Source organism: Ceratina calcarata, unplaced genomic scaffold (genome assembly GCF_001652005.2).
Source record: "Ceratina calcarata isolate Rehan_Ccalc_2016 unplaced genomic scaffold, ASM165200v1 scaffold351.2, whole genome shotgun sequence".
In the NCBI taxonomy this organism is placed as follows: domain Eukaryota; kingdom Metazoa; phylum Arthropoda; class Insecta; order Hymenoptera; family Apidae; genus Ceratina; species Ceratina calcarata.
This window is the reverse complement of record NW_017158043.1, coordinates 263,041-275,487: the sequence shown is the minus strand read 5'-3', so window position 1 is coordinate 275,487 and position 12,447 is coordinate 263,041. Positions and strand designations below refer to the sequence as shown.

Genomic DNA, 12,447 nt, shown 5'->3' with positions numbered 1-12,447 from the left:
CAATAAGAACGTGGCTCTACCTAGTGTACAATTTAGCATTGTAATTCTTGAGGGAATACGTCTATGATTTTGTGGAATCGGACAGTAATTGTAAACGCGTTACAGCTATTTTATGAAAACGGCTGAAACTAGGTCTGTGATGTAAACGTGTTTTGATTATAAGAATCGCTGCACACGACAGCCACGGCAGAGTCAGAGTAAAATATAGATATACAATCAAATACTCTGTTATAATTATCTGCATTTCTTGGTATTTCACCAGGAAGATGTTGAAGCAAGAAATCTCTAATATTCTCTCCAACCTCTTCATCTTCTATATACTCAAACAATCTTTGTACTAAAGGAAATCTATCCTGTTGAAGCCCTACTGTATCAACACTAAAAGGATCTAGATTTAAATTAAAATTTAATCCAACACAGACAGTATTTCTTGATTCAGTATGGATAGGTATAAATGAAAAAACATGCAATCTTTCAGCGTGACTTCTGGCGCGGTTTAATGCGATATTGGACGGTGCCCTTGTAGCAAGATTAACAACAATAGGAATATTTTCTCTTTCTGCTTGGTGACGTACAAGAAATGCAACATGTGAGTTTCTAGGAGATAAGTCAAGATCGATGCCTATTGTGTAGCGATGACTAAAATTTGCTAAGAAACCTAATAAAAACCCGTGACTCTCAAATTTTTGATTGCGGTTTTCAATATTATATTCCAGTTCCTGCCTATAATTATGATAGATGCGAGCTATGTATGGGACAATTTCTTCGTACATTCTATCTCTTACATCTAGTTCTTCGTTACTCGCCAGCATTTCTATAAAACCGTCAATTCTTTGTTGACCTGGTGCAACTTGCACAAAATTGACCAACTCACCAAGTCGTGTGAGCTGATTTCGATTGAGTTGTCTTCTTTCTATTTCCTTAATTGTTAATCTGTGATCTCTTAAGAGCCGTCTAATAAGATTGATTTCAGATGCTGAATATTTGCCAAATTTATCTCTACCTCTAAGATCTTTTTCACGAATCGCCTCGAATACTGTTGCAATTGCCTCTCCCTGACTCTTGCCCTTTCCATGCATGCATACTTTGTATTGCTCAAAATTTAGGTCTTCTGCCCTTAAATTTGGATTTTGCCGTCTAATCTCTCGCACTAGAGCATTTCTCTCCCTTGTACTGAACCTTAACCCATCACTATTAGGACGATCAGAAATACTGTAACATCTGACAACTTGCTGTCCGTCACGATAAACAGCGACTTTTAGGTTCCCTGTATTTCTATTTCTACCACCTGTATCAATACCATGATTATCAAAACGAAAATACACTCTCTCATTTGCTTTTAAGATATTAGCATCATGTGCAGTAGCAAACATACTAAAAAAGAATACAGGAAGAAAACGACCTGCACTTACATGATACAAGAAAGATGGACATTGATCTAAAAAAGATTCAAATCCTTGTCTGAATCCTTCAAGATCTCCATCCACCAAACTCCTAATAAGTCCATCACCATTACTCATACAAAATACCCCTTATTTACTACGACCAGAAACACCAAGAGTTCATAAGTGGATTACTTATTACCACTAAGCGTAAAGATGCTTTTTTTCTTATAAGAAGAAACACCACTTACACTAGGAGTTCCAAGCTCAGACTGCGGACTATCATCAACTGGCAAAGTTGTTTTCTTACTACCATGAGCTTTAGATCGTGATCGCAAATTACTACAAGGACCATCACCTCCAGGTGGTAAAATTGTTTTCTCTAACTCAGAGAATAATTCTTCTGCAAACAGACCGTAATCTACATTTACTCTTTTACCTTCTCTACCACATAATCTAAGACTTTTTATTATCCTTCCCTTAAAGAACTCAAATCTTTCAGGAAAGCTATTTTTAGCAAATAACATCATATCTAGTATTTCTTTTTTCTCTATTTCTTTTTCCTCATCAGACTTATAAATGTCTTCTCGTTTCCAGTTAACTATCAATTCTGCAAGTACACCCTTTATAGGAATTCTATCATTTGAAGTATTAATAATAGCAGCCTTTTTATATTCACTAAAACTACCACACTGCCAAATCTCCATAATGAGAGATCTAGCTTGAACGCTTGATTCAGGATTTTTCAACATTGTATCTGAAAGTGAAGAAAGAAGAATCTCATAGTTTTGCTGTGAGAATATTTTCTCTGAATGATCTCCACGTTCTGAAACTCCTTTATAACACCAATACTGTACCAAATCATGAACCGTATCAAAAAAACATGAACGTATTAACCTACTAAAAAGGAAATATACCCCTCTATCCTTCTGCAATAATTTCTGTAAAAGAGTATCTTTGTCAGCTATATTCCTTACACAAAAATCTAAAATAGGAGCGTCTTTCTCAACAGATTGAGGACGAGACAGAGCAATAATAGCTTCTGTAAGTTTCTTTTCCTTATCTTCTTCTTTTAAATGATTATAAAAATACTCTACTCCTTCGCTCCATTCAAGTTTTACAGCACTGTCAAAACCTTCTGACGCATTACTTGGTTGCTTTAATCCCCCAGATTCTCTATCGATCCAGAAACTTAATACAGGATCTTCCCTTTTCATCCCATACAAAAGTGAATTTAGTATGTATTTATTATCATCTTTTACAGGACGACCATTACCATCAACTGCATTAGATGAAAAACTTCTTTTATAGGAATCAAATTGCTTCTCAAAGAGGGAAGGAATTTTATCTACTACGCAATACCTACAAGCTATATTATATTCTGAAAGTGGATTATCTATTCCACCTATTTTCTCTTCAGTAAACCTTTGACCTAAAGCAGCATTATTTAATCTTATACCTGACCAGCAGTCTCCATCTTGGAACACTTCATGCAAAAACTTCAGCTTATCATCTTTAAAGTATTTTATGTGCCCCATAAAGTTATCTTGAAGGACCCCCACCCATCTCTTGATAGCTGACTTCCTCCCGGCAGCAACTGTTGGATCTGGATGTTTAATAGCTTCCTGTAATTTTTTGGACATCGTAGCCCGAAGCTCTTTCTGTGTTGGCATTAACCCCTCCTATTAAGTATTTATATAAAAAAGGCATTGTACAGACATTAGAATGGATTGCAATATTAAAATTACTAGAATAGAGGGTTTAATAAAAGACGTTATGGCTAAAACTTCTTTTCTTGAATTTTCTCAATATAATCAACAGAGAGGCCAGTATCTTCAGCGATAACATCTGTTCACCTTTTTTTCGCCGATTTTGATGCCTTCTTCTCTACCTTTTTCAGTAGCATCATCAAGTTTTTGAGCGAGCACTCTAAAATTATATAAACTTCTGGATGGCACACCTTTTTCATAAGCCCCACCTAGATCAAGTACAAAACTGCCTGTATCTTTGAGCTTGCTATGTACTAATTTTGCAAATCGACTAAGCCATGCAACATATTCCGCTTGGGATTCATTTCCGTATTCTTTTTTTCTTTGTAAAGCAAACGGTGGACTGGTGATTACGAGATCTAAGCTTGTATCTGGTAATTGCGGCAATAGGTTAAGAGCTTACTATTACCCACAAATATGAACGTTTGTTGCATAGCTCTTAATGGTATAACTTTTGCTTGAAATAACTGTTTATATGGTGCAATTTACAGCTTTTAGTTGCTAAAATTATAACTCTTAATTTAATAATTTTAATCTAACAAGCTTTCAAGTTAATAAAATTAAATTATTTGAGTAAATACAATACCATGTCTTTATTTGTGGTTAATAGTAAGGGTTAAGAGAGTCTTCACAATATGCAGCTCCCCTATCCGTAATATATGTGGGTTTATTATTAAATTTAAATTTTTCCAATATGTGTGCCATATGAAAGATACTTATATTTGGGTATGTTAAAGAAAAAAATGACTGTCATAGATAGTCTTAGAATTGCATTTTAGGCTTTGGGTGGAGGTTATTATGCCACTTTTACAACCACCTCTATAAACGCCCTTTAAACCCCGGCAAATGAATTCATGAGTTTAGTAGCTATAAAAAACTTCAAAAATACCTATTTTAGGTGTGAGAGACTAATCTCCTAATAAAACACAAGCCAAAAGCTCAATTACGATTATCGTGAGCCCACACCTTTACATGATAAAGATCTTGAAACTTAATGTCAATATTTTCAGTAGCAAATTTATGTTAAATCTATATCCTTTTAGCATGGACAAAAAGAAGATACATTGCCAGTAGAAGATAAAGTGTTGGCAACTATCGCTTATCATAGAGCGGATAGAAAATGAGGTTAGAAGAAGTGAATGAGTTGCTAAGGCAAATGGAAGAAAAGCCACATTCTGAACACGGAAGGCCAACTTATATAGAAATGAAACTGAGTGATATTGAAATAATAGCTTCTGTAAGTTTCTTTTCCTTATCTTCTTCTTTTAAATGATTATAAAAATACTCTACTCCTTCGCTCCATTCAAGTTTTACAGCACTGTCAAAACCTTCTGACGCATTACTTGGTTGCTTTAATCCCCCAGATTCTCTATCGATCCAGAAACTTAATACAGGATCTTCCCTTTTCATCCCATACAAAAGTGAATTTAGTATGTATTTATTATCATCTTTTACAGGACGACCATTACCATCAACTGCATTAGATGAAAAACTTCTTTTATAGGAATCAAATTGCTTCTCAAAGAGGGAAGGAATTTTATCTACTACGCAATACCTACAAGCTATATTATATTCTGAAAGTGGATTATCTATTCCACCTATTTTCTCTTCAGTAAACCTTTGACCTAAAGCAGCATTATTTAATCTTATACCTGACCAGCAGTCTCCATCTTGGAACACTTCATGCAAAAACTTCAGCTTATCATCTTTAAAGTATTTTATGTGCCCCATAAAGTTATCTTGAAGGACCCCCACCCATCTCTTGATAGCTGACTTCCTCCCGGCAGCAACTGTTGGATCTGGATGTTTAATAGCTTCCTGTAATTTTTTGGACATCGTAGCCCGAAGCTCTTTCTGTGTTGGCATTAACCCCTCCTATTAAGTATTTATATAAAAAAGGCATTGTACAGACATTAGAATGGATTGCAATATTAAAATTACTAGAATAGAGGGTTTAATAAAAGACGTTATGGCTAAAACTTCTTTTCTTGAATTTTCTCAATATAATCAACAGAGAGGCCAGTATCTTCAGCGATAACATCTGTTCACCTTTTTTTCGCCGATTTTGATGCCTTCTTCTCTACCTTTTTCAGTAGCATCATCAAGTTTTTGAGCGAGCACTCTAAAATTATATAAACTTCTGGATGGCACACCTTTTTCATAAGCCCCACCTAGATCAAGTACAAAACTGCCTGTATCTTTGAGCTTGCTATGTACTAATTTTGCAAATCGACTAAGCCATGCAACATATTCCGCTTGGGATTCATTTCCGTATTCTTTTTTTCTTTGTAAAGCAAACGGTGGACTGGTGATTACGAGATCTAAGCTTGTATCTGGTAATTGCGGCAATAGGTTAAGAGCTTACTATTACCCACAAATATGAACGTTTGTTGCATAGCTCTTAATGGTATAACTTTTGCTTGAAATAACTGTTTATATGGTGCAATTTACAGCTTTTAGTTGCTAAAATTATAACTCTTAATTTAATAATTTTAATCTAACAAGCTTTCAAGTTAATAAAATTAAATTATTTGAGTAAATACAATACCATGTCTTTATTTGTGGTTAATAGTAAGGGTTAAGAGAGTCTTCACAATATGCAGCTCCCCTATCCGTAATATATGTGGGTTTATTATTAAATTTAAATTTTTCCAATATGTGTGCCATATGAAAGATACTTATATTTGGGTATGTTAAAGAAAAAAATGACTGTCATAGATAGTCTTAGAATTGCATTTTAGGCTTTGGGTGGAGGTTATTATGCCACTTTTACAACCACCTCTATAAACGCCCTTTAAACCCCGGCAAATGAATTCATGAGTTTAGTAGCTATAAAAAACTTCAAAAATACCTATTTTAGGTGTGAGAGACTAATCTCCTAATAAAACACAAGCCAAAAGCTCAATTACGATTATCGTGAGCCCACACCTTTACATGATAAAGATCTTGAAACTTAATGTCAATATTTTCAGTAGCAAATTTATGTTAAATCTATATCCTTTTAGCATGGACAAAAAGAAGATACATTGCCAGTAGAAGATAAAGTGTTGGCAACTATCGCTTATCATAGAGCGGATAGAAAATGAGGTTAGAAGAAGTGAATGAGTTGCTAAGGCAAATGGAAGAAAAGCCACATTCTGAACACGGAAGGCCAACTTATATAGAAATGAAACTGAGTGATATTGAAAAATTGTTTGAAAGAAGATAGATTAAACTTGTTGAAGTGATCTTTATTGAGATAGTTCTTCTAGTTATTAAGGAGTCAGTATAGAATGTAAATATTTGTTTTGTAGATAAAGAGTGGCTGCTAATAACCCTAATTTTTTAGACTACAAAGTAGGACAGAAAGTAAGAAGTTGTAGGCTAGCGAAGAGATATACTCAAAAGGATTTAGCAAGTAAAATCGGTACAAAATATCAGGTCATACTACAGTATGAAAAAGGAAAGCGTAAAATTTCAATCAGAAGGTTATATAGCATCGCAGAAGCACTATCAGTTAGCATTATAGATCTTATTCCTGAACACACAATATCAAATGAAAACAGTTATCTCGAGAGTGAGGAGAAAGAGATATTAGATCTAGTAGAAAAGTATGAGAAAATTGAGAATCAAGAATTACGTAATGTAGTTTATTCATTAATTACATCTGCACAGGCTAGCAAGGAAAATAGTAGAAAAGTGGCAAGAATAGAGGTGGCAAAGAATCTAGTTAAAGCAGGAGTTTCTGTTGAAATAATTTTCCAAGCAACGAACTGAAGAATATAGTAATGCAGAGGAAAAAACTACTTCTGTAGACTATAGGATGGGACAAAGGATAAAAAAGCTAAGGATAATGCGAAAGTACACTCAGGAAGACTTGGCAAAAAAAATTAGTACAACGCGTCAAAAAATAAGCGACTATGAACATTGCTGTTCCACTTGAAAAGTTATATGAAATAGCAAAGGCGTTATCAGTCAGCATTAAAGATCTACTTACAAGGCGACATAGTGAAGCAAGCAGTGGTTTAATAGAGAAATACCGAAAATACCGTTCGCGCACGCATGTTGAACGAGTAAGTACAGTCATCTACATTATTGTATGCGAATAAAGGAACATGTTTTTCTGACAATCCACGTGACTCGAGCTCGAGCTCCGTGGTGAGCATTTACGATACACTATAGCCAATGTATGGTTAACATCATTGGCTGACCGTCTAGTAAGCTATTTAACTGATCGGCCAATTATTCGAACGTCATACGCGTGGTCGCACGAGGCCGCTTGAATCTTCAATGCATCGCAAACGGCTGTTCGCTACTCGCACTCGACGAGGACGCACTATTACATCAACCGTCGAACCGTCCCGTCCCGACCCCAACACTCCCGACGACGACGACGACGACGACGACGATCACCGACATTCGCGTTGTGCTAAGTGCCGCCACCCCGTTCAGTTACATCGACATAGTGCAGCAATGTTGAATTTGTTCGTTCCACTCCTCGGCATCCCGACAGCCTACTATGGGACGCTACTGGGCGTCGGATTCTGCTTCTATTATCTTTTCGAAGTTGTTAAGGTGAGTAAACCGACGCGATCTTCCTTCCTCTCTCTTTCTCTCTAATAATTTCGCCACTGTTATTAAAAAGCAATATTTGAACGAGATGTCATTATCGTTATTTATATCTAAAGCAGTGCGAAAATAAAAAATGATTAGGTGCACACATAGTCAAAGAATTTGATGATCGAATTTAAGTGCTGATTTCGTTTCAACGCTCCCTTATTTTATGTGATGATTCTATTAAAAATTTATTAGAAAGTAGTATAAGTTATAGATTTAATTTTATAAATAATGGGACACTTTTGTTCCTAGAATGAAAATCATATTTTTAAACAGCTCTCTCGGAACGAAGGAATTTATGTGTAAGCAATGAATTTGAAATTCACATACTTCGTACTAAAATTCAATCGAATTTTTATTCAAATCGGCCTCAACTTTAAATATTAATTCGTACGTAGGGGCATGCATTTAAAACAGCAATTTATCATTTATATACCTGTAGACCTTTAATCTTCGTTAAATTCAGTCGTATTGAACATAGTTCACAGTCACGTGTGCAACTCAGCGACTGCTCTCGTAGCACTGAAGGAACTGTTTACATATGTAAAAAAGTAATAAATTATGCATATGTAATTTAAAGTGCTAAACTTCGCTCATTGTTAATCTTTATGTTCATCTAATGAGTATCATCGTTATAATTAAGTATCTTTTGATTTTATCTGTGTAACTATTACTTGAAAGAAACTTTAGGGAAAGATATCTTTAATCAATGTTATCTTTCTTCAAAATAAGTATAGTACTGAAATATTTTCTTATATGAAATTGGAATTATATTAACTTAATAATTTATCAGTATTAAGATTTGTCACATTTCTATTAGAAAAAACAAGACGCTTAAGATATATAAAAGTTGTACAATCATTCTTCTAACAAATGTGTAACATGACAAACACATGATTTATCGGATTCGGTCTCAAAGGTCGAGAAACTGGTTTTCTTATCGGTGATAATTTTTCGCGCGATACGTTATCAGGATTTCAGCGATACGAATAGTTCGAACTCTCACACGACCCTTTATAGCACGATCCACAGGAGATGCGCGATTTATTAATTTGACCTTAAAACTCCGAGCCATTTGTCCCAGGCAAATTGCGAACGCGTTGATTCGCGCAACCAGCGTACGCATGCACCGGAACAGGTGACATCGCACTCACTGTTCCAACAACCGTTCCGACCAAAAATTATGAAACGATACTTGTTAATCCCGTAGAATTATATTAATTATAAGTATGTAAGATTCCGTCTTACATAGTAGATAGTATGGTAAATAATTGGGAGATTTAAAAAAGAAACTGATGCGGCCGAGCAGTTGCATACTTCTAAACATAATTGTTTTTTAAATGCGATATTAATCGCGTAGTGCACGCAAATGTTTTTTCCATTATCATATATGATAAGCGGGATGAAACAGAACGATTTAGAAGCCCACAGGCCCAGCGCACTACGATTTTGAAAATGTGCGACGAATGTGCGTAATTTTTTTCAAGACTAAAATTGTGATAAGTAATAAGAAGACTATTATTCATTAAAAGTAATTTTCAGTTTCGTTTATCTACCACCTTTATTACTGTAAATTAATGTTAATTTAGTAAATGACAAATGTATGTATCTTTTAGAGGCCAATGCTGGTGTGCGCAAATGGGCCATTTCGATCGTTTTTAACGGAACGCGTACCACTGGTCAGAAACAAATTTTGGCCAACATTATGGTGTTTCGAATCCAGAGCACAGACTATTATAGCCAGTCTTCTGAGGTCAAAAATGATGCCACGTATTCACTATCGCAGGTTGGTAAGTTCATTTTTATTGGACCTTAACAAGAACCTTACTTACGTGACTTATATCTTTAAAAAAACGAATTTTCTTTTCAAATCCTTCTGAACTGATAGCACTAGCTTTTAGCTTAATAGGTAAGATCGATAACATATGAGTTTTGTTAATCTCAATGAGAATCGCTAATTGCAAGCATTACGTTTTTTTAACCATTATATTCCGTTATCTTTTTACTTAAGTTACGAAACATTTTGCAGAGTAGTATAAGCAAAAATTAATGAGCACTCGATGCTGCGAGTGTACGATTACAAGTTAATTACCATACTCCCCGTTTACTCGCGATCTAATTAATCAATCGTCGCGCAGAGAGATCCTGGCCTTGTCGGACGGGGGTGAAGTGGCTCTGGATTGGGCGGAAGAGGGATGTTCCGCTACTTCGCCGATCGTAATTATTTTGCCAGGACTCACTGGCGCTAGTCAAGCGGAATACATCAAGTGCCTTGTTTCGTCCGCGAAAAAAGCTGGGATACGATGCGTAATCTTCAACAACAGGGGACTCGGGGGCATAGGACTCAAGGTACAATGGGAATGATGATTCGTAACTTCTTTCTTCGCGATCTTCAAATCCCTTCTGTCAAAACACGTGAATTTCTTAAAATTTATTATCATTCGTGTATAGATGAATGTATATTTAAAACACAGTTGCAGATATCTTCAAATGTTTTTCGAATATCATTCATGCATTCGGAGCCTGTACATTTTATTTAAATAATTTATGAATGGAGACAGTTGTAATCTAATCTGGTTATTCTTATCACTTGCAGCTGCTAATTTTTTTAGTCCTCATTGCACTCAGTTTATCTATTTTAGTGCTCAGTGACTCTTTCCTTTTAGAGGTCTCACAATATTTATAATTCAAGTTTAATCTAAAGTACTACTATTTATACCTATTATGTGAAGTATCAAACAATAAACTGTTTTATATTTATCGCACAATGTTTTTTACTAAGACAAATGGAAATTTAATCGATTGTACGATTCTAGACTCCACGAACGTACAACGCTGCGAATAGCGACGATCTATCGGAAGTCATCGACCATGTACGAAAACTTCATCACAACATACATCTGGGGGCGACAGGAATTTCGATGGGAGGGTAATTAACATGCTCTCTCGTAAAAACCTAGCCATATTTATATATGTATATTTCTTTTATATATTTTGTGCATGGTTTTTCGCAGATTAATTTTAGGTAACTACTTAGCTCAGCAAGGAATGAAAGCAAAAGAAAAACTGAAAGGATGCTTTCTGATCTCCGTTCCGTGGAACGTGTTTGCTGCAACGAAGAACACGGAAGAGAACTATTTCAATTTGATGATAAACAAATACTTGGCGTTCACACTTCGTAAAAATGTACAACGTATGCACAACTCTGCGGAATTCGGAATGTTCGACGTTGATATCGAACCTATCCTCAAAGTAAATACTTACTGCCTTTCTTTAAAAACTTTTAATCTTTATTAAATCGTATGACGAGAAGGGAAAAAATAATTACAACGGTGCTGTCATTTTGTTTGATTCAGAGTCGAACCGTGCGGGAATTTGATTCACACTTTACGGTCAAACAGTTCGGTTATAAAGACGTGGAAGAATATTATTCGAATGCAACTATACATGACAAATTACACTTGATTGACGTGCCATTATTGTGTCTCAGCGCTGCAGACGATCCATTTCAACCAGTTCAAGGTAACTTATTATTAGCTTGATCGAGCAAAACGTCGTTTTACACGACTCTAATTTTATTTCTTTGCTTCAATTGTGGGGTAATGACGATTCTTAAATATCTTTAGCTATACCATTGAAGGAAATAGCGGAAACTAAAAACGTGGCCGTGGTGGTAACTTCGCGAGGTGGTCATATCGGTTTCTTGGAGGGTGTGTGGCCAGTGAAAAAAGAACAGTACATGGGTAAACTGTTTTCCCAATTTTTCACCGCACTTTTCACTAACGACGCAAATTACCAATCATTATGACGAACTTTCGTACATGAAAGTACATTCACGAATGTCGATATCAAACGTCCCACTTACTTTTAACTATTGCGTAAATATGACGAAGTGCCATGAATGATCACATTCAGGGTATTACACATGTGATGTTAATAGTATTAAGGGTAATTAATGAATTTTCTACAGTTTATAGTAACGAGACAAGGAATTCCGATCGATTAATTATTTTGTACTCGCACGTATATAAATTGTTTACGGACTAAAATGCACTGACATTTGTACATTTTTGTCAATAGCAAGGTTATATTTATTTATAAATATGATAAGTATTTAGTTACAAAATTTGAATGCAATTCGATGCGTTGGTGTTATAATAGGTATATTTTTTTCAATGCAATAATTGTGATAAGGCAAAGTTCCTTGAAAGTCAACAGTATCGGAATGGTGCGACAATTCGTAATCATTGCTTTAATACTACGTTTAAAATAATTTTTAAAATTTGTTCCGTAATTATAGATTTAAAGAACGGAACTCGCCTATGATATTATTGTGATAGAGGAACCCAGAGGTGCACTTTGTTACTTCTATACACACACACACACACATATATATATATATATATATATATATATTCTGTATATATATAATTTTTCTGAAAAGAAAGGTCTACATAAAAATTTTAAAAAGAAAAGAATCAGCAAGGATATTTGATAGCATTATCTTTTTCTAAAATTGTAAAGTATATTAAATGAAGTTACGGTAATATGCACTAACAATAAAATGTATTCTTGTTATTTAATATTTAATAAAAACTTCACATATTAATCGTATAATTATTAGTATCAATACTGCCTCTCGATTCTGAAATGTGTTCTAGATATGGTAATGTAAATTGGGAAATGCTCTCTTTTAACAC

General features: G+C 34.9%; 1 protein-coding gene across 2 annotated transcripts; it reads left to right on the top strand.

Annotated features, from left to right (window-relative positions):
* The first annotated feature begins 7,394 nt into the window (after positions 1-7,394).
* On the top strand, positions 7,395-12,364 carry Hydr1 (abhydrolase domain containing Hydr1). Of its 2 annotated transcripts, none has more exons than XM_018025373.2 (7): positions 7,395-7,705; positions 9,364-9,533; positions 9,886-10,096; positions 10,564-10,676; positions 10,762-10,999; positions 11,104-11,269; positions 11,374-12,364. In XM_018025373.2, the coding sequence occupies exons 1-7, from the start codon at positions 7,421-7,423 to the stop codon at positions 11,553-11,555; spliced, it is 1,365 nt and encodes a 454-aa protein (XP_017880862.1). In that variant the 5' UTR covers positions 7,395-7,420; the 3' UTR covers positions 11,556-12,364. The 2 variants fall into 2 exon arrangements, with proteins under 2 accessions (XP_017880862.1, XP_026669734.1); XM_026813933.1 differs by lacking the exon at positions 7,395-7,705 and adding an exon at positions 8,524-9,278.
* The last annotated feature ends 83 nt before the right edge of the window (positions 12,365-12,447 follow it).